A 25,483-nucleotide genomic window follows, 5' to 3' on the forward strand; every position below is an offset into this window, starting at 1 on the left:
GTCACACCCAATGACCATTTGGATCCTCATTGTAAAAATTGTAATAATGATGGAGGTTTTTGTGAGCTCCCTGGCATGTGGAGCAGTAATCAAAATAGATTTTTCTGTCATGCCTTGAGAGCTGATTGTCAAATTGGCATTCCTGATTGCTCAGGGGAGTGCTTCTTACTCCATCTCATAACAGCTGTGAAAGGGCTTCTTGCTTGGCCCTTGCTAAGCCCTGCAGCCTGCTGTGGTTCCTGTTGCTGGTTTTTGCCTACCGGAGGTGTACCTCTAGGTCAGTGGTTCTCAACCTTTTTAATGCCGTGACCCCAACCGGTCGTAAGTCGAGGACTAAACCGGTCATAAGTCGAGGACTAAACCGGTCGTAAGTCGAGGACTACCCAACCGGTCGTAAGTCGAGGACTTTCCCTGCCCGGGAGTGCCGCGCATGCGTGGTTCCGCCCCCTGCGCCAGCCGAGGCGTAGCTGGCAAGCGGCAGAGACCGAGCAGGCCGACCACCAGCTGGCCCAGCCCAAGGGAGGTAAGGCACCCGCCAGAAAAGGGGAAAAAATGGCGGACAAAAAAAATGGCGGACAGCCTTTCTTGGCGACCCCCGTGAAATGGTCGATCGACCCCAAATGGGGTCCCGACCCACAGGTTGAGAACCACTGCTCTAGGTGGCTCTGTCTTGTATTTGTTCCCTCTGCCATGGTGCATGAACGCCATATAGGGAAGCGCTGAGATTGCTACGTTGCCCAGCTGCAACTTTAGAGGCTTTCTGAATGCAGTTTACTCTTTCTAAACTGATGCTGTATATATCCTTGGAGACCTGTATATTGTTACACTGCTTTTTTTTTATTATTCTCAACTTTTGCTTTTGGTCAGCTCCAGAAGTTGAGGTTTGTGTCAGGGCTAGATCTGAGGATGATAAGGATACTTTATATTGTTTGTATAAATACCGTCTACTGTGTACATACAGTATACATACAATTGAAGAACCATCTAAAGTAGCTTCATTGAAATGCTATTCTCAAATGGAAGTCCTACGAAACCTGCACAGATTGTGAAAGCTGGCTGGGTTAGTTCAGGATTTAACAGGCTGCAAAATAATAATGCATGTCTTTTTTTGTATTTATGGGTTTGTAATTCTAGTAAAATAAAACCTCAACTATTTTCTTTTAGATATCCAAATATATCTTGTGAGCTGCTTACTTCAGATGTTTCACAGATCAATGATAGACTGGGTGAAGAGGAATCATTACTAATAAAACTGTACAGTTTTCTTCTAAATGAGCCCCCTCTAAATCCATTATTGGCCAGTTTCTTCAGCAAGGTGCTGAGTATTCTTATTAGCAGAAAACCAGAACAGGTATTTCCGATACATTGCTTTTAACTATCTTTGGACCATTGTGCTCCAATTTTTATTTCCTTTTTGAATCTTCATGTTTGAGAGTCTGTCTTGTATTGTCCCTTTCTAATACTGTGTGGAGATATATTTCTGTATTTATATGTTTGATAGAGTCGTGTTGGTTTAACTGAATCAATAGGAGTCATTTTTTAAGGTCTGAGCACTGTTTTGTACCTAATAGACTTGAATGATCCACATATATACATATATGGATTCGGAATTAATCATAAGAACCTTTACTATATTTTTCAGTTTGAAAAATTTGCCAGTTTTTGGCTGTGGTTTGTTCTCCAAGCTTGTTTTAATATTATTTCTGAATGTTTCGTTACCAAACTAGGTAACATCATCAGCAGAATTTTCTTGTCCTATTCTCCTTTGCTCATAAATATCTTGTGTGCCACTGTGGTACAAGTATTTTCTATTATTTCAAAATTTGCCAGTCTCATAAGCTAGTTATAGTAAAACTTTTTTTTATCGAATATGATTTTTTAAAAATACCAAGTGTCTGTAATCTAGAGCTTTATTTTAAATGTTCTCCTGCTTAGAAAAAAAGACAAAATAGGGAGAATGGGGACTAGAAAAAATAAACTTGACATTTTGGGTATGTACAAGATACCTCACAACAGTATTTAGTAAAGAATACCCATCATGATATAGTCAACATTAGAAATGAACTTGTTCAGTAAATTCAATAATTTATAAATTAATAACAGCAATTTCTTCAGAATCTTCTTGTTATGCTTTGTTGGATTCAAAATGTTTTAGAACATTCTGTTAATATTTGTTCATATTTTTACTTTTTCCAGATTGTGGATTTCTTAAAGAAAAAGCATGATTTTGTAGATCTCATAATAAAGCACATAGGAACCTCTGCTATTATGGATTTACTACTCAGGCTACTGACATGCATAGAACCTCCACAGCCAAGGCAAGAAGTATTAAATGTAAGTAGTTCATATTTCAAAATCCATATCTGAATAATACATTTATTAGGTCACGTAAAGTTAACAACAGTTACTGTTTCACATTCTTCAAACTCTTTATGATTTATACTGGCAAACAAAGCAAAAAGAAATACAAGGAAGAGAAAAGAATCAACTCATGATGCTACATTTACTTCTTATGGAAGTTGGAGTAAATTGTGCAAATTTAAAATTAGGTTGTATATCAAACTTTCAGAATGCATGTAGGGTTCTCCCAAGAATTGCTGTTGTAAAGAAGGCAATATTATCTTAATTTCTGCAATCAGATTAAATTTATTTAAGTTTTTTGGTGCATTCCCATCTGGAAGGAAGTAATAAGAACTAATATTACTTCCTTCATAGGCCTTTGAATAATTTCTCCTTTTTTAGTCATTTCAGGTCATACTAAACATTTTCTTCTGACTCTGCATCCCCATCTATCTGGGGTTTTTTTTACATATCTCATATATCTCTCCCAAATCCTGTATATTTTATCCCTTATACACCTATAGTTATTTGTGTCTTGTTTTTATTTCTTTTTGATATCCAACTTTCCCTTTAAAACCCTTTTTGCTGTATTGAGAACAGAGTGCAGCTTAGCTATGTTGGTGGTGTGTTGACAATGTATTGAAAAGGTAATACCAACCTGACCACAAAACTCTACACAAAAAAATGTAAAAACAATAATGTGTATCCTTATCATCTGACAGGCTTGACTTACTGAGAAAGGAAGTTATCTGGACTGTTGGTTTAGTTATGCAGGCTTGCATAACTAGAAAATATTTATTTCTTAAATAATTATCTTGTTTCAAAGGTACATAAGAATGAGCTATTTTCACGATATCATTGCATAACAAAGTAAATATGTAGCATGTTACACTCACTGATAGTACCTGTAGTTTCCTTTCTGCAAATGTTGAATACCTTAGAATTTCTGGGAATGCACTTGAGTGTTAAATAGCACCAGTGGGTGGATTATGTAATAATTATGTTTAGTCTTAATTCTGGAAGGTGATTTTTTTTAAAAAAAAAAAAATACCATGTCTCCACAGTGGTTAAATGAAGAGAAAATTATTCAGCGGCTTGTGGAAATCGTGCATCCTTCTCAAGATGAAGATGTAAGGAAGATATTTTATAATTCATATTTAGATTTAAATATTAGTTTACTTATAAAGTTTGCTTACAAAGTTTAAATTTTCTTCATTATTATATACTTAATTATAACAAAACATTAAAATTATGTAGTTATAGGACTGAGGAAACATATTAATCCACTGACTCGAAGTGTAATTGTGCCTTGTAGAAAATAGTGAATCTGTGTTAAATTGTTTCTGGTATTAACTAGCAAATAAAATTGTTTAGGTTTCTTTTTCCTTTACAAATTCTCTCTTCTTCAGAGACAGTCAAATGCATCCCAGTCACTTTGTGAAATTATACGCTTGAGTAGAGACCAGATGCTACAAGTACAGAACAGTTCTGAACCAGATCCACTGCTTGCAACACTAGAAAAGTAGGTTGGTGTAAAGATATTACTTTACTTCTAAAATAAGCATGTTATCTATGGATTTTGAAATTTTAAATGTATTTCTTCTACTAGGAAGAGTGAAGATACTAATAACAGTAAGAGTGTCCATATAAGTTGTAGCAAGAAGTAAATAAATAAGAATAAAATCTTTAGAGCTCTAAATAGCAAATATGATAGTCCCACTCCAGAACTATTTAGAAAAGTAATTCAAGACATATGAAGTGAGTTCATTCATTCACTTATGTAATGTCTTTGCTGCCTTAGCTCCACTTCTTTCTATTATGCTTCGGGATACAAATCAAGGCACTAGTTATTGCCTTTAAAGCCCTACATGATACATGGCCAGTTTACTTGTGGAACCACCCATCTCCAGTTGTTTTATCCACCCCACCAGATGGAGCAAGGTGGCGTAAAGCCCGCTCCTTGATTCCTGTTAATGAAACAGCGGCATCTTGTGGAAACCAGGAGATGTATGTTTTGCATTGGAACAGCATCCCTCCCCTCCCCCATCCACGTGGTCCTGACCTCATGGCCTCCTGAAAGGCTATATAAACCCACAGGCATTAGGGCAGTGTTTCTCAACCTTGACAATTTTAAGGCATGTGGACTTCAACTCCCAGAATTCCACAGCCAGCATTGCTAGCTGTGGAATTCTGGGAGTTGAAGTCCACATGCCTTAAAATTGTCAAGGTTGAGAAACACTGCATTAGGGGCAGGTTGTTAGTGAAGCCTGACATAGGTGAATTTATCTCTGAATAAGGTGCCTCGTTTTTTTTTTAATATTTTTAATTTGTTGTTCATTATGCTTTCTTATATTTGTATTCTTGTGGGGGTTTTTTTATTCTGTTATTGTGAGCCACTCAGAGCTATTTGCATAAGATAGATGGCCACATGAAATAAAAACAAATATAAATGTCAAAACATGACTTAGTAATTTATCTGACCTGAGCTTTTGTATTTATAACAGTGTACATTTTTAAACAGGTGACTCACACATTTTATGTGTAATAGTAATATTTGTAATAATAGAGTATAGATTAATCCGCAGATTTTATTCAAAAAATGTATTAAATAAGAAGGTTAACCTTTCCAAGACACACTGTTAATATAGGCTTAAATTGTCTTGTTTATATATCAAAGTACAGGTAGTCCAACTTACAACCACTTGTTTAGTGACCATTCAAAGTTACAATGACGTTGAAAAAAGTGACTTACAACTGGTCTTCACACTTACAATCATCTCAGCATCCCCATGTTCAAAATTCTGGTACTTGGCAACTGACGTGTATTTTTGATGATTGCAACCCACCCACCCACCCCCCAGCTGATATGAACACCATTTGCGACTTTCCTAGCTGACTTCTGACAAGCAAAGTCAATGGGGGAAGCTAGATTCACTTAACAACTGTGTAATTCACTTAACAACTGCAATGATTTGCTTAACCGAGTGCAGCCAAAAAGGTCATAATATTGGGTGCAGCTCACTTAACAACCACCTCACTTAGCGATGGAAGTCCTGATCCCGGTTGTGGTCATAAGTCGAGGACTGTTTATACCACAAAAGTAAGAACCCAGATCTACAAAATTTTCTCCTCCAACTGTAAGAATTAGATTTGAAGTAAAAATAATTGCCTAGACTTTGCATAAAAAACTTTTCAAAATAAACTGCAAAGATTTTCTTTGAAATTATCTACGTCCTGAAAGGTATATTTCAAGCATTATCCTTTTATTATAGACAAGAAATTATAGAACAGCTGCTATCAAATATTTTTAATAAAGAGAAAAATGAATCTGCAATAGTCAGTGCAATTCAGATATTACTGACTTTACTGGAAACCAGACGGCCAACGTAAGTTAATTTTTTATCTTTACCTAATGATACTCTTAACAATTTTTAATAGCTATTAGGTTATGGTTATATTTGCTTATCTTTCCTTAGATACGATGATATACTCTTATATACACGGACATATTCTGAATCAATATTTTTCTGATATTTTTTACCTGATCTTTCGATTCCAGGTATCAGAAGGGAATGAACAAGTAAAATCTGAAGTTTGCATTGATAATGATAACAGGTCTTCTGTTCATCCTGGTACTGAGCCAGTTATTTTGAATACAGCCACAGATTTCTTGTTCATAATAGAGCAGTGCTTTATGGTAGCGAGCCTGTTATATGCAAGTTGCCACACATATTTTCAAACTAATATTAAGGTACACTTCTTCCATGACAATGGAACTAATTAATCAAGGGTGGAATACGTTGCTGAAAATATGAATTATGTTAAGCGTTAACCTACTCTTTGGAATAGCCAATAAACGCTTTATATAACGCAATAAAGCTTTCAGCTTCATTGTCTGAAATATTGCTTTGGTCTCTAGAAAAGATTGAATAGTTCTTACGTTGTGGCTAGCAGTTATTTTCTGTAGATGAAAAGATTATTTGAATTTGCAATTGAAAACACTCATTCTTGATAATGCTGATGGTAGCAGACATAATATTTCAGTAGCCTTGCTTGCGGTATTAATAGGCAAACATTTTTCTTTTTATGTACCTGTTACAGATTTGAAGGTCACATAGAGATTTGCCCTCCAGGTATGAGCCACTCAACATACTCGGTCAATAAAAGTGTATTAGAAGCCATAAAAGCACGACTTGCATCTTTCCACGAACTGCTCCTGGAGCCCCCCAAAGTAAGGAAAACACCCAACTCAATGAAAATAGATTGATTCAGTTTTTGTGACTTCGGGAGCAAGAATATATGTCATCTTGCTTGATCTGAAGGAGAATCCCTTCTGTAGGTTGACATTTTGGCTTAGCTTTCAACATGATCCTGATTCAGATTACTGGTGGTATTTTAGCTATGTTCATATAACAAAAGCTCAGGTTTTCTCAAAACCTACCCAGCGGATCTGAATATGTATTACCTGGGCATCTAGTCTTATGTTTTCCCCCCTTAGATTTGATTTAGGGCTGTGAATTTAAGTAAGGTGAAAAGGTACAGATGGAACTACTAGCATTTGGGGGTGGGGTGCCATGAAATATATTTTTGTAAAGAATCGCGACTTGTAGCTATTCCTTTTCTTTGACTTCCCTGAGAGATCTTCACGTCTTCCAAGCATGGGAGAGAGCCTCTGGAAAAAATTAGTTGAGGATTGATTCCATTTCACCTTCCTCCCATTTGTGCTATCTTCCTTCCTGATATTTGAAAGATCTGCCTAACTTAGATATTGGCACCATAAAGTTCCATAACGGGATGTTGAAATTCAAAACTACAGTAGTTTGAAAGTGAAGAATGGCTAGAGGAACAGGGTAAGGGCGGCTCCCCATCCCAACTCATTTTTGTCAGTGTTATTTGTTTTTTCACAACCTTTTAAATATTGTACTTACACTTTGTTTTGGATATCTAACAGGATTGAAAACAACTAAAATAAATAAGTATTCATACACTTAGTGTAATTGTAGCTAGGAAGATATGGAAAGAACAGGAAGTGCAATCTTCTTTTACTTCTCTGCACCATGGCCTCATTCAGACTGGCTGCACTTCACAAAATGGAGAACGGAGGAACTGGTGTTAGCTGGAACAGGACAAAATATGACTGAACAAGTCAAAAATTAATTATTAGGGCTCCCTCTTTTCTTTAATTACCATGCCAGCATAAATGTCTTGGTTATATTTAGGTTTTGCCTGTGATTTCTACAGTTAAACGCTAGATTGATGAATGATGAGAAAGCCAGAAAGTGGTACTGGGTGAGCATATTAATTAGGCTTTCATAATCACAGTCTGGATAATCATAAGCTCAAAAAAAAGCATTAGTCTTACCAAATTTTTCTCAACTGCATTAATATTAAGTTTTACCCTTAACTCTGATGGTGTTATGGCCAGTGGACTAGCAAGGAGAGGGAAAACAATAGCAGAACTAGAGCCAAAATCTTTGGTTAATTGATACAGGCAGATAAAGTCTATTGTTATAATTGACTGATTGACTGACTGAAGCTGAGAGTCAACCACTGGTGTGGATTATTCAGTGATATAGGTGAAAGGAGCATAGCAGATTATTGTGTCCAGCTGTCAATAAAATATTCAATATATGATGCAGGTCCTATACCAATATCCAAATATTTCCAGAATAATGTGTTTCAACAAAGATGATATAGGAATGACAGCAGCTAGAAGAACAGGAGCAGAAAGAGAATATTTCCTACATTAAGTAATCCTATCTTCTGTGAGTTATAGCTGTTAAAAAGAGAGTAAGTGCTCAGTAAAATATCCTGGCCAGGTTTGGTGGGGAGAATCCTCTTTCCAGCTGATTATATTTGATAGAAGGACGATAATTTTTCCACCAATTTTGGATATGAGGGTAATATTCATAGGGCTCATTGCTAAAGGCGAATTATAAGTAGATTGGGGGTGGAAGTGCAGTATTGAGTGCAGTGATATCACAGCATTTTCTGTACTTTAGAAGAAAATAGCTCTAAAATCTTACTATCAGACAAAACTGGTTCTAAGGACTCTCAGGATTAAAAGTTTGTGTAAAGGGCTCTTAGAACATGATTTAATACTTCAGAATGTTATCAAACTTAAAAGATTTTAAGTCTCTTAATGTGATTAGATGCAACTCATGCTGAACCTGCTGTTCAGTTTTAACTGTGACAATAATAGTCTATTGTCTTAGAGTGCCTCTTTTTTTCTTTTCTTTTGTTTTACTTTAGTTTCCCTGTTTAAACAAAACTTTGTTTCTATTTTTCTAAACATTTTGGCTTAGGCCAAATACAGGTGCTACTCTAGGGATGCTGGTGTGTGGACAGGCAGTTTTCTCTTTTCTGCCTTGGGGAAGGTCGTGTTTCAGATTCCCGTAAGCATCGTCAAGTGTTGCTGCAATTGTTTATCCCATTTGTAAGCCACTCTTTGAGAATTAGCTCTTTGAGCTGCCAGTCTCAAGATTCTTACAGCTCCATGGTTTTCCAAAGCTTTTGCCAGGTTTCAGAAATTTCCAGGAGACACATTTTGTGTTTTCTCATGTGCATTTGAACTTTTTGTCTCTTAATGAGAAATTTACAGCTCTACACCACATTGGGAGCCACTTTGGTTTAGTGAATAAGACACTAGGCAACAAACATGAGTAGAAAGCCAGCTTGGGGGATCTTGGGCCAGTCATCTTCTCTCAGCTGTAGGAAACAGCAGTGGAAAACTACTTCCAAAAAACATTGTCAGGAAACTGCAAAGGTTTGCCCACACAGTTGTCAGGAGTCAAAAGCTGACTTGAAGGAACACATATAAATATGCCAAGCCATTAGCACCTAGGAAATCACTTGCTAAATGAGCTTTCTAAAAGATCTGCCCTGAAGATTTCTGTCCTTGAGTAGATTTGTTTAGTGATGCAGTTCCTGGGCTGGAAATTCAGCAGTTTTCTCAGATTATGAATTGGTTTATCAGCTGGTGCAATACGCTACTGCTTCTTCGATCCTAACTCTCATGCTTCTAATCTTGTTGGAGACATGTCTATTTCTGGAGAGGTTTTTGTTGTGGATAGTTTACCAATAAAACCTAACATCCACTTAAATGTTTTCAGTATTCCAGAACATAAAATCATGGAAAATAACCCTTTGAATAAAACTACATAGGCATTGTGCTTAACTTATTCCTGTTATTCCTATTTCTTCAGAAAGTGGAATTCTATTTTAAATGTTACATTCTCTTTTTTGCATAGAAAAGTGTTATGAAGACAACATGGGGTGTACTGGATCCACCTGTAGGGAATACCAGGTTAAATGTGATTAGGTTAATATCCAGCCTTCTGCAGACAAATACAAACAATGTCAACCAGGAACTGATAGAGCTCAACAGCATAGGAGTTATACTGGTAAGAAAAAATATATATATATTTAGATTTATTTACTTACTTACTTACTTACTTACTTACTTACTTACTTACTTACTTACTTACTTACTTACTTACTTACAGGATTTATGTGGCTGCCTACTGCATATAATGTTCTATCTAGGAGGCTCACAACAATCTACTAAAACAAAGATAAAAGCAGAAATACGTTTTATTCCAAGTGGCCAGACCAAATAGCCTCCAGGCTCAACCCCCAATCCAGCAGGATTACTGGTGGCCCTTGATTAACAACCACTCTCCTTCAGTGGCCACTCAAATTTAGGACTATGCTGAATGTACCTGTGATGGTTCTCAAACCTACAGTCTTCACAGTGTCCCTACAATCAGGGACTACCTATATGTAACTCATGGGGGAGATACAACAGTAACCATGTATTATATTAAACCTATTCACTGCAGTGCAGGGAAAATTGGGGTATTTTTTTATCTAAAATGTTAACTTTGATGAGAATTGATTCAAACATAATTGAGAAGATAAAGTTAAATCGATACTGAACAATTTTACACTTCCATGATTGCATTTCAGATTTCTGCAATGTGCATTTTTGTTCAAATAATGTAATCTCTTGTTATTATTCAAGCATAGTTGCAGGAAATAAGGATAACCAGTTTTTTAAAAATAATCTTAAAAGTCCCACAGCAGGCTCTCCACAAAAGTATGGATCTAGAAGAAAAGCATGGGTGTATTTATTGGCCACAGAATCATAGTAATTGAAGGACTTTGCATATCCTGTACATCTTATTGTTTCATATTAAATGGAATTAAAAAAGGCATTTAACTGGCATGTAATCTGCTTTTGGAAACAGTATCGGAACATTTTTGTTAGTAGATGCTTATACCTGCATAGGGTGGGCTTCTCTAGAATTAACTGAATTAACTGAATCTGGTTTTCATCCAGCTATTGTATTCCACTGAAGATACAGAAATCCCCACTCACAAAAATTGCAATGCCTTCTCTTTCTAAAGGCTCTTTAGAGATGCTGCTTGCATAAATGAGTATTGTAGATATATGAGCTCACATGGCACACTTATTATTATGGTTGGTTGCACAGTCAGCCAGATATTTAGACTGGATTTTGCATTTTTGTCTAGCTATGAAGTCCTTCCCAAAGACCTGGAACAGGCGGATGCTGTTTAATAATGTTAAGGTATCTTCACAGGATGTACTGTTCCAAGTTAAGCTGCCATTTGCAATTGACTAATGGTGATTTTGTCAATGCTGATGGTATTCAGTGGTGCTCCATGTATTTTGGAATTGTACTGAAGGAACCTATTACGATTGGTACTGTCTTTGCTTTCTTCTGCCACAATCATTCTATTTGCAGGTCTTCATACTTTGTAATTATCTCCAGTTCTTTCTCTTCTGTTGTGCTGTCTCCAAGTATTGCAGTTTCCACTATCCAGTCTTTTTTGTCTTTCTTATTAGCAGTTGTTAAGTCTGGGGTGTAGTATGGGCAGATGTTTGTCTGCCCATACTGATGATTGCTATTATTTTCCTCCTTTTATATGTTTTTGCCAATTCAGAGCAGCTAACAATAACTAAAATATTAGAACTTGTTGCTTTTCTGTGAGTTATTAGCCCCACCCAGTGGTTCATTATCCAGAAACCTTGGCTCAAAAGTACTTCAGGTCTCCCTTCCTCATTGCTCTAAACCAGGGGTCCCCAACCCCTGGTCCGTGGACCAGTACCGGGCCGCGGCATGCCAGCAACCAGGCCGAACAAACAAGCAAAGCCCCATCTGTGGGATGCAGGCAGCACACAAAACCACGTACCCTCCAGTCCACAGAAAATCCTCTCTCCACGGAATCGGTCCCTTGTGCCCAAAAGGTTGGGGACCTCTGCTCTAACCAACTGACTGCTGCAGCAGCCGATGTGTGTGGTGCAAACATTCGTACTCAATATACCAAGTCATTTAATCAACATTGGTGAAGAGCCACACACATACACGGACATGAGAAATACGGAAAAGATACCGTAATACTTATGTGAAAGAAATTCTGACAAAAAGGATGGTTAGGATTTTTGTTGCTGCTTCTTGCATCTTGAATTTCAGCTTCCTTCATTATTCTAAAGAGTACCCGAGAGTTTTCTAAATGAGGAAGAACATTTTTAAAATCCAAATATGTTTAATAAGTTGTATGGGTAGTTCTGATTCCTTTTTCTTTTTCTCCTACAGGACATGTTTTTTAAATACACATGGAACAATTTTTTGCATACTCAAGTAGAAATTTGTGTTGCACTGATTCTTGCAAGTCCTTTTGAAAGCACAGAAAATGGTACAGTCTCAGATCCAGATCCCACTAGAGACAACCTTTTGCTGAAACACGTAAGACATTTTCTTGTTTTGTTCTTCAACTTTGCTGCACTTTAGGTACAGTGTTATTAAGTTCTCTAATTGAATAATTATCTTTGAGAACTTATTACAACTATAATACGTGAGTGGCAGTATAATGAAACACATGCTAGCATTATATTTTAATGGGATTCTACTGTGTAATAACCTCTCCACTCCAGAATTCATGTACCTCTGTTTTTTAACAGAGATTTTATAGCAAGGATGAAAGCAGAAATGCAAGAAGTATCCTTGCTGATTATTTCCAATTCATAAATACTGCATCTGGTTCTTGCTGTCAGGTTACATAAAGATGATTTGCCCGAGAAATCTCTGTCTCCCCTTAAAACTGTAAACAATTAAGCAGTTACTTGACAGAATACATAATATAATTGTAGCATGTAGTTAATTTGAATCTAATCTTTATTCTTTCTATAAAACATTGAAAATCAAATGGCAGGGTTGAGAGAGAAAGACAGACTGTCTATGTGTATGTATACACACACACACACACACACACACACACACACATCTATCTGTTAAAAAAATAGTGCTTTTTGCACTGTAGAGTTTGATGGCTAGCCATTCACTGATGTGATAAATAGTTCTTTTTATTATTTGATTTAAGTTTTTTTAAAATTTCGTCTGTGAAACTAAGTACATTTATTTTCTTCATAGATTTTCCTTAAGTGCCATTTAATAGAACGAATACTTGAAGCATGGGATATGAATGAAAAGAAACAGTGAGTAGTCAGAAACTTTTCTAATTATGTACTTTTAAGATACAGTGTGAGTAACATATATTGACTTACATACTAACTATAGTTAGCAATTTTATATAAATTCTGAATTTCATATATTTCTTTTTCCTGTGATTCTTCAGGGTATGAGATCCCTCCATGAGAAGAGATAACGTTAATTCTCCTTGTTTGCACTATTTATTATGTTTGCTTTAATTAAACACTCACTTTTGTGCACTTTTGTCTCTGTTTTTGGCCATCTTTTCCATATATAATTATAATCTACTTATAGAAGAAATGTATATTGAAACTAAACCAAGAAGAATATGTTTTAATGCAGAATGCTGTTTAAATAGTTGTTTAAGGATGTGTAAGATTTTTATGTGGAGGATTAAGCTGTCATATTTTATTGTAATTCCAGGCTTTGCACAATATATTTGGATTTCTTACCGAATTCACCCATATTCTAGATTTTCACAGTGGACTAAATCATAAATTAAGCAACATAGTGCTGCAGGCTACCAAAAAAATAATAATAACCAAAGTTAAAGCTAATGAAGTTTGTTGTGCAATTGCTAGATCTTTAACTGACCTATTATTCTACTCTATGCTGCTTGAATCCGCCTTTGTTTTTGTTTCATTTTCTACAAGTCTATAAAATGAAAATCTCATAATTAACTAATGTTTTTGATTGAATAACTTATCTCTTGCAGAGCTGAAGGAGGGAGACGCTATGGCTATATGGGTCACTTAACAAGAATAGCAAATTGCATTGTGCACAGTACTGATAAAGGGCCAAATTGTACACTGGTGCAGCAACTTATTAAAGGTAATCCATTGTACTTTTGCTTACTGAGTCTTGTGCAAGTGAAATTCACATTTTCATAGACTCCTTTTACCATCAGTTTTTCTGTATCTGCTATCTCATTTTTTTTCCCCATGTCCTTTCTAAGAGTTCATAGGATCTGAGGTATTTTACTTCTAAGCGTGATAACTTAGCAAAAATCAGAATTTTATTTTTGCTCTCAGTGGTTCCAGATTAATAATATAAACACATGTTTCAGCTAATAGTTGCATGATGTGTTGTAACAGATTTTAGATGAAGATATTTAAAATTCCTTCTCAGGAGTTTTTGTTTAACACAAAAAAGGCGAAAATAGAAGATGTTTTCCATGTATCCTCTGCCTGACTTGATTTTTGAACACTTGCAGAGGTTACATTTTCTTGTGAAAGATGAATAATTAATTCAGATCATACAGGGTTGGTTTGTTTGTTTTGGTGCCTTCAAATCAGTGTGTTAACTCCTGGTGACTGGACTAGTCCCTGCGGTTTTTTTTTGCATTTTGGAAGTGTTTGCCAGTGTCTGCTTCCTGGGGCTGAAAGCTGGCTCAAGGTCACCCAGCTGGCTTTGTATCTAAGATGAGACTAAAACTCAACAGTCTATTGGTTTTTTTAAGCCTGATACTTTAACCACTACGCCAAGCTTCCAGTGTGACATAGAGCTGTGAATCTCTCAACAAGAGACAAATTTCCAATGCACATGGGAAAACACAAACGTGTCTTGAAAAAGAGAAAATGCATACCTCCTGCATACATCCAGAACTGTTCCAATAAACCATTACTTGCTTTAAGATTGACCGGTTCCTTACCATTTATTTATGATGAAAAAAATTCAGAAGCTGTCCATGGCCCTGCCAGTTATGCCATTTATTAAGCAAAGTTAATGAAAAGCACATTATGCTGAAAAAAATCTTTTATTTCAGCTTTTCAAGGAAGTCTGGATAATGTACATGGTAGTGGTACTCCAATTTCCCATGGTCAAATTATAGTTTCATTATAATGTGAGAATATTTTATAAGCCTAAGTGTTTCATGAATTTTATGTCAACTAATCAAGTCTGTTAGGATTTGCAATTAGGTCCTAAAATCTTTATGTTCCAGTTCTGGAATTGCCTACAGTGATGGAAGGCAACTAATATCAGAAGCCCATTGTTTTGCTGCACTCACCACTTATATCTGAATAGCAAATTGTCCAAATGCCAGTTATAGGATTAAATAATGATTTAATAATGATTTTGATTATGAAACAAGCAAAATAAGTTGCTACCTAATTTTGGGAACTGTTTGGTTGGTCAATTGATTAATTTTCTACATATTAATGAAGGTGATGTCTAGCTGAATAAATCAGTTGATCAGTTTTTGAAGATAACATAATGATGCATTAAATCATATCTCTACCAAGGTACCAATTGTAAGAATGGTATTTTGGGAGCAATGAGTGAAAATTTAAGTTCAGGTACAGAAATAGTCACAGAAGAATTTCTCTCCTGAAGTTATAGCTTGAAATTTAAAATCTTGCATACCATTGTATACAAATAGCAAATGCAATGTAGCAGTTTCCTAATTACCTTGGGAAATAAATGTGTATATTTTTAATAATCTGTATTAGTAAAATTCAAAATTACTTATAAAATAATCTACAGTACCTGGAAAGATGACAATCTGCATTCTTGATATTGCATTTTTTCTTTTCTTTTTGGACTTCCTAGAACTTCCAGATGAAATCAGGGATCGATGGGAATCTTTCTGCACAAACGCTTTAAGCGAAACCAACAAGAGAAACACAGTGGACTTAGTAGGTTTTCTAAATGGCATTTGAGAAGTTACTGCTATTAACTGTAATTTTTGCATTACAAAATGAAAACAACATGTAATAATCATACAAATAGTTACCTCATTCTGTTATTTTATGCCAGATTTAAAATATCACAGCTGCATTTTGCTGATATTAATCAATCCAAAAATTACTGATTCCCATTTCCCTCTTTATTAGACAGAATTCAAATGTTCGCTTGTGTTAATTTTTCTGTACCCTGTTAATTCAGGTTTTTTTGGTTCTGAGTTACTGGCCACTTCCTGTTTTTGTTTACAAAAAAGTTACAGTTTCGTAACCTAACTTTTTTCTCTTGGATTCATTAACTTCTTACTTTTTAAGTCTGAGTGCCAGTTCTAATCCTAGTCTCTTATTTAATCTCTTTTACCATTTTACTCTGATCTATGTGAGATACATTTCTACTGTTAATATTATTGTTTAGGTATTTTGGTCAATATACATTAAAAAAAGCTTCCTTGCAGGTATAATGATTTTGTTGTAAAAGCAAGAATAGTACAAATACTTTTTAAGGCAGAATTTAACATTTAACAATTTCCCTCCACTTAAAGATCTATGTTCTTTGTTCTTTTGTCAAATGCTAATTAGGTCACTATTTCCTGTGTGTTCCTCCACTAGCTTTTTGCTGGTTCTGGATCTAGAGATGACTTGAGCTAGCAGAGAAGTATCTCTTCTTGCACAGAACATTGCTGCCAACTATTTTTCTGTATAGTTGTGCACAAAGATAGGAAACTATAGCAAGAAGTAACTGAAACATATTGATTAGTACTATAATTCTATTTGGAAATCTGAGTTTTATTTAATTGTTATCTTGTTCTTAGCCAGTGGAATGGCCTGCTTCCAGAAGTTTGGGTGCTCCATCATTGGAGGTTTTTAAGAGAGATTGGACAGCCATCTGTCTGAAATGGAATAGGGCATTGGTGGCGAACCTATGGCACGCGTGCCAGAGGTGGCACTCAGAGCCCTCTCTGTTCGCATGCGCACCACTGCCAGCAGCAGGTCCATCAGGCCGCCACCGCTGCCCAGAGCAGGAGCCCCACCCAGCACAAAGGAGGCGAAGCGGCCAACTAGCAAGCTCGAATAGAGGTGGTAGAGCAGAGCTCACCAACCATTGTTGGACTGGAAGAAAAGGGAGGGGGAAGCATTTTGCACTGCAAATGGGGCGGAGCTAGTGCCTGCGTGATACCCACTAGCCCTGCCCCGTTCTTGCGTGATGCAGCGCCTTGTATCTGCACCCCGCAGTGCGGCGGCGGCCATTTTTGCACCTTGCAGCACGGTGGCCCATTTTTGCGCCCCCAGTTTTTGCGTGCCAGAGGCGGCACTCAGAGGCGCCTCCCTCCCTCCCCCGAGGGCACCACAATGCCGATGCAGCCCTGGCACTTTGCGATATATAAATGGGTTTTGGGTTGCAGTTTGGGCACTCGGTCTCTAAAAGGTTCGCCATCACTGGAATAGGGTCTCCTGCTCAAGCATGGGTTTGAACTAGAAGACCTCCAAGGTCCCCTCCAGCTCTGTTATTCTGTTATCTTGAATGTTGTATTATTTATAATCTGCCCAATAATTGTGGTGTCTGTAATGATTAGCGTTAAAATTTACATTTAAAGTGGACTTTATTTTTGAGCAAGTATCCAAAACAAAATACTTTTACAACAATATAGAAAATAATTCTAAAAATTAAAGTATCCCGTTTTAGCAGTAATTTCATAGATACGGCAGTTTGTAACCTTTTCAAGCCTATCTTCCAGGGAGGTTTTTATCAATTGAATCCAAGTTAGCTAGGGTGAGGATATATTTCAATTAATTCTTCTACATAGTGGAATACTTGTTTCTTTTTTCAGTTTTACTACTATAAAGGTAGTCCTCAACTTACGACCTCAATTTGGGACCAGAATTTCTGTTGCTAAGTGATGCAGTCATTAAGCAAGTCATCACTTGATCGGACATGACTTAACCACCATTTTACTGTGATTGTTAAAGCAAATCACAAGTGACTGATGCGTTCATTAAGCAAATTTGGCCTCCCCAATTGACTTTGCTTGTCAGAAGCCAGCCCTGAAGGTCACAAATCATAATCACGTGACTACAGGATGCCGCAACCGTCATAAATTCCAGTCAGTTGCCAAGCACCTGAACTGCAATCACTTGACCATGGGGTTGGTGCAATGGTCGTAACTTTGAGGACAACTCATAAATCACGTTTTACAAGTCTGCTGTAACTTCAAACCACCATTAAATGAACGATTGTAAGCCTAGGACAACTAGTACGGATTTTTGTAGCTGGTATTTATTCAGAACTTTTTTTTAACATGAATTCCTTATCTTTCTCCTAGGTTACTACTTGTCACATTCATTCATCCAGTGATGATGAAATTGATTTTAAAGAAACTGGTTTTTCACAAGATTCTTCACTGCAAGAAGTGAGTTACACTCTTAAGCTATACTCCTTGCATATATTATTTTGCTAAAAGCTCCTGATAAGGTATTCACTTTCAGATGTTGCAGTTGAGTAAGAAGTTACCATATTTAAGAAGATAAACAAATTTCATAGACTGGAGAGTTGGAAGTGACCTTAGGCATTATCTAATCCAAATCCTGTTAAGTTCAGGATTCATGAGATGACCTGTCCAGCCTCTGATAACACAAGCAAAGAAAAACTGACTACATTATGTGTCAACCTCTTCCATTGTCCAACAACTTTTCACAACCAAGACAATCCTGTTTCTTGTAATCAAGTTAGACATTTGAGAACACGTTCTAAAAGTATAACTTGGAGAAGGGGCGTTGTCTTACCTGAACGCCTTTTCTCAGCACGGAGATGGAGGATCCACCCATGGGTTGAGACTGTATTCCTGCCCAATCAGATCAAGTCAGCCAAAGTTGTCACGCCCTGTCCCTGGACCTATGCCCAGTCTTGACGCAAGCGTAGCCCTTGACTGATCGATGACGTACTGGCTCATACACTAATTACCTATAAGGCTAAATAATTCCCTATAAAAGAGGGAGGGAGGTGGATCCTCCATCTCCGTGCTGAGAAAAGGCGTTCAGGTAAGACAACGCCCCTTCTCCAGCACCGGAGATGGAGGATCCACCCATGGGACATACCAAAGCCTACTGTCCCTGAGGGTGGGAAGCAGACCGGTCCGGTGTGGCACTTTGGCGAACTACTTGCTGGAGAACCCTCCTACCAAAAGAGGCCTCCGACGAGGCAAATTTATCGACCTTGTAGTGCCGAATAAAAGGAGATGGAGTGGACCATGTGGCCGCTCTACAAACCTCCTCGATGGTCGCTTGAGTGTTCCAAGCCGCAGATGTAGAAGCGCTCCGTGTGGAGTGAGCTGTGACCCCTCGTGGAACCGGCAATGACTCCGCCCGATATGCCTCGGTGATGCACGCCCTAATCCACCTGCCAATCGTGGAAGAGGAAACCTTCCTACCCTTGGAAGAGGGGTGAAAGGAGACAAACAGGGCTTCTGATTTGCGGAAATCCGCTGTCCGTGCAATATAGTAACGGAGCGCCCTGCGGACATCTAAGCAATGCCATTGCCGTTCCAGGGTACACGATGGCCTAGGGCAAAAGTCCGGTAGAGTAATCTCCTGGCTTCTATGAAAGAGCGAATTCACCTTTGGGACAAAGGTAGGGTCCAGACGGAGAACCACGCGGTCCGAGTGGAAAATGCACAGATCCTGACGGACCGACAATGCCGCCAGCTCGGATATACGTCGCGCCGACGTGATGGCTACTAAGAAAGCCACCTTGTGTGCCAGGTGACTCATATCACACGATGCTAGTGGTTCGAAGGGCGACCTAGTTAGAGCCCGCAGAACCCTAGGCAACTCCCAGGAAGGATATCTATGCACCGCAGGCGGCCTGGTGTTAGCCGCTCCCTTAAAAGAGCGGAGCATTGGATGGTGAGCTAACGACCCTCCGGATTCCCCGGCGAGAACAGTAGAGAGCGCAGCTAGTTGCCTACGTAACGTATTAGGGGCCAAACCCTTGTCATAGCCGTCCGACAGATATTCCAAAATACTAGGAATATTGAGTCGTGAGAGAGACAACTGATGTCTGTCGCACCAAGCACAAAAGTTTTTCCACGTGGCCTCATAGATACGATTCGTGGATGGGCGACGGGATGCCTGTATTATCTCAATGACCCTTAAGGAGCAAGATTGCCTCGACAAAAAGTCGCGCTCAAGTGCCAGACGGCTAGCTGCAGCCACTGGGGATCCGGATGTAGGATGGCTCCCTGACTGAGTGATATCCTGTCTGGAGGAATCTTCCACGGATCCGTTATGGAGAGACCCAGCAGGTCGGCAAACCACGGTCTCCTTGGCCAATACGGGGCTACCAGTAGAATCTCTGCGTCTTCCCGGAGTAGTTTGCGTACCACCGCCGGAAGAAGAGGGAGAGGTGGAAAAGCATACAGCAGACCTCGAGGCCATGGAGAGCGTAGTGCATCTATCTGCTCCGCTCCCTGAGCCGGGAAGCGGGGGAGCTGGGTGTTGGCTGGTGAGGCGAATAGGTCCACTAAAGGTAGACCAAAGCGATGGCAGATCTCTTTGAAGACCCTCGGGTGAATCCTCCACTCTGAGTGGTCTATTGTCGCTCTGCTCAAGACATCTGCCTGGGTATTGTCCTTCCCCGAGATGTGCTCGGCCTTGATTGACGCTAGCTTGTGCTCTGCCCAGGTCCCCAATATTAATGCCTCGTTCAGAAGCAATATAAATTACATAATCATAAAACCCTGATCTACAAAATTATTGATTACAGTAGATTCTCTAATAGTCCTTTAGGGTTCAATTTCATATTAAAAACTACTCATTGTCTGGAAGAAACTCATGCATATAATCCAATGGAATAGTCAAAACCATCAAATTGCATAGTTCAAAAAAGCAAAATCTAAAAAAAACCCAGGTTTTTGCTTTATGCATGAAAACACATAGAAAAGGTGTTGAATGAGCTTTAGGCAGTAATGAGTTTTATATCACCCCTGATTTCGGTATGGGGATACAGTCACTTACCTCTGGCTGTATCCTTAAATAGGAACTTGGCAAACTTTAGGTATTGGGAAGATGCAAGAGATTCACTTTAAGTGTAACTCCCGAAGAAACTTTTTTTCTCCACAATTCTTATATTTTACCAAATATTATAGTAGGATTAGTCTTAAAAAGTAGGGGGTTTTTTAAGTAATAGTAATACTCTTGTTACTAGGTATATTCCATCTAAAACAAAACAAATCGTGAAACTCTTCTATATCTATTAGTTAGATTGAGGGTGGTGCCATTCCGCTATAATTTTAGTACTCAGTTATAAAATAGTCACCACCACCCCCCAAACTCCCAAATTACATACATCTGATAGTAACAAAACAGCCCTATCCATATGTGGTATGTGTATTAATGTATATATGTATGTATGTGCATGTGCGCACATATGACATGTATTTGCAATTTAATGAAAGTATTAGTTCTGGAGCAAATTGGGCAAGTAGTATTTAGACTATTATTAGAATCATTATATCACTGTCGTTGGTCCTGGGATTGCCAGGCCTTTTCTGATTATCAGATGCAACAAATGACGTCCAATTTTATTGACCAGTTTGGCTTCAACGATGAGAAGTTTGCTGATCAAGATGACATCGGCAAGTAAGTACAGTCCTATTTTAAAAATTACTTTTGTTTTCCATGTCTTGCATCACATTTTAGTACCCCTAAAAGCAGTAAAATGCTGTTTATTTAGTTTTGTTCCGTAGATATTTATACTTTGCGTATACTCCAAAAGAAATCTCATTATAATTTGTAAAGTCAATTTATAAAGCAATTTTTTTGTGACCCTTACAAAAAAAATAGAACTTTAGGTTCATGTTATGAGTTTCTTTCTCTTTAAGTTTCATGATAAGTTCTAGAAATTGGGATATATCATGACCTAGCTTGAAAATTATCTTTGGGACTGTTAGCATAATGGATGTATTCTATGTGGCCCATATCTTTGGAAACAGTTCTGAGAGAACCACTTTCATGTGAGATGGGCAATTACATACATATGATAAATAAATACAAATACATTAGTGATTGCAAGCTATAAAAATTGCTTTTATGTAATAAATTCAATTGAATTGAAATAAACTTTCAACAACCACCAACTGTATTATATAGTATTATGACTTTCTAAACTTTGCTGGGTATGTTTTTCTATCTCTTATTTAGCTTATTTGTTGTGAAAAAATTATACAGGCAAGTTGTCAGTCTTTGAATATTTCAATAATGAAAAGGGTAAATTGACTGCTAAAAGTTCCCGACAATTAAAATATTTAAAAACACAGTTTAAGCTGCATATAAGCAATTGCTCATACACAAAGCTAACCTATAACTAACAGGATGTTTATGAAAATTCAGTTGTTTTCACAAATTAAGTTAAATCAAAAAACAGCTAAGCGTTGATTTCCATATACATATGATGGCAGCTGTTATGTGAGATGGACAAGAAACAACTTTGTGGTTTTTTTATTTGCGCATTTGAAATGCAGTAATTTAGGTTACGTAGCATTCTGTGCTCTGTTTTAATCTGGATTTATGAAATGTGTCCATATTACTGCACACATTCCAAGAATCTATATCAAAATCTGTATCCCAGATCCAGAGATATTATATCAAAATTTTGGCATATTAAAATTCTCATTTTGAAAACATTTCTGTCAGTCTGAACCTGACCATTCTTGGAATGGTAGACCTAAAATTGTTTTTCTGCTGATTTCCAGAAGTAGTTTGGTAGCAACATAGACTATTTCATTTCCCTTCCCATAGAATTATCCAAGAGTGTCCATATTATCATATTATTGAAGTGAATACTACTGCTAGAAGTGATGCCTCTCATTGAGACAAGTGAGTTTAATCCTTGTCCTACTTGAGCTTGTTTAAAGAGCTTTTAGCTTAATATATTAGCAATCAAGCTGCCCGTTCATCTTTGAAGATGTAATATAGAGTAGCTTCACATATTATAGTTACTAACAGGCACATAGTTGGATCCTTTGCAAGCTCCATTTAATTGTGTTGATCATGTGTGCAAGCTGTGATGCCTTGCATCTTTAGTGATGCATAATTTTTAAACCTGATTGCTTCATATTACACCCCCCCCCAGAGGTAAAAATGTTTTTTTATAACATGTCAAAAGGCCTTGAGGTATTCTCCTTGATAAAGGAAGAAGCAGTGTTAGGCATGAGGTTTATCATGGTCTGAGAAAAAGGTTCAAGATTCATTTTCTCAAGTAGTTTATATGGGCTGTGTCAAAAGGCTTAGAATTTTGTACTAGGAAAGAGTATTTCAGAGGTTTTTTTATATACGTAAAGTTATTAAATGAAGTACTTCAAGATATCCTACAAAATGATACTTGTTTACTGTTGTTCTGCCTAAATTTGTACTTTGTTCACAGTGTTTCTTTTGATCGTGTATCAGACATCAATTTTACCCTCAATACAAATGAAAGTGTAAGTATTTTTCAGTTTTCTGCTCAGTACAAATGAAAATGAGTACATATCTCTGAATGAGAACTAGCCTGCTGGTTGTACTTTAAAAGAGCATAATTTTAACAATAGAAACGGTACTGCTGCATGCTTTACAGAAGGAATAATTAGAGGAAACATTTTGTTATGTATAGCCAATAGCACATAGATTTATATAGTGCTTTATAGCCCTCTTTAAGTGGTTTACAGAGTCAGCATATTGCCCCCAACAATCTGGGTCCTCATTTTACTGACCTTGGAAGGATTGAATGCTGAAATGAACTTCTCTTTCCTTACATTTTATTTCCTTTATCCTGAAATCAATCCATATCTTTCCAAAATATGGGTGGGATCAAGATCCCCAGCCTGGAGTAAAGAACATTTTTTTATAACAATAAGAAGACTAATAATACCTTCACAGTTTTCAGGCTGACCTGTTTTCTCACAAGGGATAGAGCTTTGCTCCCTTACGTGCAAATAACACAACAAAGAGCAGGAGAACCTGGAATTCTTATATTCTTATTTTCGTGTTTTTTCCCTCTCTTTCTCTATTAAGTTTTACTAATCTGAGAGGGAGGGACATGACACATTTTGGCCACAGTTTTATATAAAACAGGCTGCCATGGGATGAAGGAATGAATTCTGCTGGTGGATACTGGTATTCTGTGGATCACCTAGGAATAGATTCAACTCAATGTGTGTGCATAATTCTATTTGCCTTGCTTAAGTATTCTGCTTCCCTTTAGTAAATAAGGCAGGTACCCTTCACTCATGCGTACATGTTCAACTGTCACTGATCCCAGTGATCTTTGCTGCTGCATTATTTTAAAGTTGTTCAAAAGACTTCATGTGCCCAGCCATACTTTAGTGTTATCTGATTCCTCCCACTAGTTTTTAGGAGATAGTTTCTTTTGGCATCAGGTTTCCAAAATATTAATTCTAAGAATGATCCCTGTTACAGAATTTATTTTTAAGCTTAGAACTGAGGAAGAGGAGGCCCTGGTTTTCCTGATCTCTTGCTGTATTTTTTAGGTACAGGTAGTCCTTGACTTACAACAGTTCATTTAGTGACCATTCGAAATTAACAGTGGCATTGAAAAATGTGACCTCTGGCCATTTTTCACACTTATGACTTGTGTGGCATCCCCATGATCATGTGATTTATATTGGAATACTTGACAGCTGATTCACATTTATGACGGTTGCAGTGTTCCGGTGTCATGTGATCACCTTTTGCAACCTTCTGACAAGCAAACTCAGTGGGGAAACCAGGTTCACTTAACAACCATGTTACTAATTTAACAACTGCAGTGATTCAGTTAACAAATGTGGCAAGAAAATCATAAAATGGGGCAAAACTCACTTAACAAATTTCTCACTTAGCAACATAACTTTTGGGCTCAATTGTAGTCATACGTTGAGGATGTATAACGTATAAGTATTGAATTAAGCACAAGATAGTGTAGAATCACTTGGGTCAAAATTAATTGTACTTGGTGATTCCCTGTGAGTACGTTATGCCTGAAAAGGGAGGAAAGTGTTCAGAACACGAGTAAAACTGATTGAAATTTTCCATTGAATTATTTTGAGTGTTCCCACATGATTTTTCACTGCTCCATCAAAGGGAACAGTGAGAAATCAAATCAAGTTCCTCACTCCTACATTTCTTGTCCTAGGACCACAAAATAAGTGGAGTGATAGTCCATGCTTAGGATGTCTTATTTCATTCAACCTACAGAAAATTATTTGAACTTTGCTTTACACCTCAGGAGGCTTTTGCTTATTTGCACAACAGATCGTGCATGATAAATGAAAAAAGTATTTATTAATAGTGCTCTTTTTCATATGTTCAGGGCAACATTGCTTTGTTTGAAGCATGCTGCAAGGAGAGAATACAGCAATTTGATGATGGTGGCTCTGATGAAGAAGATATCTGGGAAGAGAAACATATTGCTTTTACTCCAGAATCTCAGAGAAGATCCAGGTAATCTTAATACTGTAGCAGGAAATTCTATTTTGTTGTTGTAGCTAGTCATGACCCATTACTGAATCTATGTAGGTGACAAAACAAATGTTGACCTTCAGCACTGCATCCTTGTTATATTGCCCAGTGAACCTTTTCTGAGTGGTTAAGAGGCCTTCTGAAATATAACAGAAGACAACAGAACCCTTCATAGCTTATTATGGCATGGGACTTACATATTTTAAATTCATTAATTTAATTCCATCTGTCAAGATATTTAGGATTTATTTATTTATTTATTATTTATTTTTAAGACTTATATGCCGCCCTTCTCCCCACGGGACTCAGGGCGGCTCACAGCATATTAAAACAACATAGTACATTTCCCCAATAAAAGCCAATTAAAAACCAAATATTTGTAGCTGTGTCTCTTATTAAAATCATTAAAAATTATCCCTATTTAAAATTCACCCTAGGTCAGTCCCGCTTGCTGAAAAA

General features: G+C 37.3%; 1 protein-coding gene across 3 annotated transcripts in view; it reads left to right on the forward strand.

Moving 5' to 3' along the window:
• PPP6R3 (protein phosphatase 6 regulatory subunit 3) overlaps positions 1 to 25,483 on the forward strand; it is a 65,865-nt gene that overhangs the window by 26,190 nt on the left and 14,192 nt on the right. The window contains exons 4-19 of one of the 3 annotated variants that reach the window (XM_015814082.1): positions 1,165 to 1,351; positions 2,197 to 2,334; positions 3,405 to 3,470; positions 3,750 to 3,862; positions 5,613 to 5,726; positions 6,442 to 6,571; positions 8,646 to 8,735; positions 9,591 to 9,743; positions 11,961 to 12,110; positions 12,795 to 12,859; positions 13,570 to 13,685; positions 15,405 to 15,490; positions 17,857 to 17,943; positions 21,072 to 21,169; positions 22,953 to 23,007; positions 24,876 to 25,006. In XM_015814082.1, the coding sequence (XP_015669568.1) occupies positions 1,165 to 1,351; positions 2,197 to 2,334; positions 3,405 to 3,470; positions 3,750 to 3,862; positions 5,613 to 5,726; positions 6,442 to 6,571; positions 8,646 to 8,735; positions 9,591 to 9,743; positions 11,961 to 12,110; positions 12,795 to 12,859; positions 13,570 to 13,685; positions 15,405 to 15,490; positions 17,857 to 17,943; positions 21,072 to 21,169; positions 22,953 to 23,007; positions 24,876 to 25,006 (1,779 nt within the window). The remainder of the gene's footprint in view (positions 1 to 1,164; positions 1,352 to 2,196; positions 2,335 to 3,404; positions 3,471 to 3,749; positions 3,863 to 5,612; positions 5,727 to 6,441; positions 6,572 to 8,645; positions 8,736 to 9,590; positions 9,744 to 11,960; positions 12,111 to 12,794; positions 12,860 to 13,569; positions 13,686 to 15,404; positions 15,491 to 17,856; positions 17,944 to 21,071; positions 21,170 to 22,952; positions 23,008 to 24,875; positions 25,007 to 25,483) is intronic. The other 2 variants (XM_015814083.1, XM_015814084.1) reach the window with 2 other exon arrangements.

The sequence above is a fragment of the Protobothrops mucrosquamatus genome, unplaced genomic scaffold (genome assembly GCF_001527695.2).
Source record: "Protobothrops mucrosquamatus isolate PMUCROS unplaced genomic scaffold, P.Mucros_1.0 scaffold217, whole genome shotgun sequence".
NCBI lineage: Eukaryota > Metazoa > Chordata > Lepidosauria > Squamata > Viperidae > Protobothrops > Protobothrops mucrosquamatus.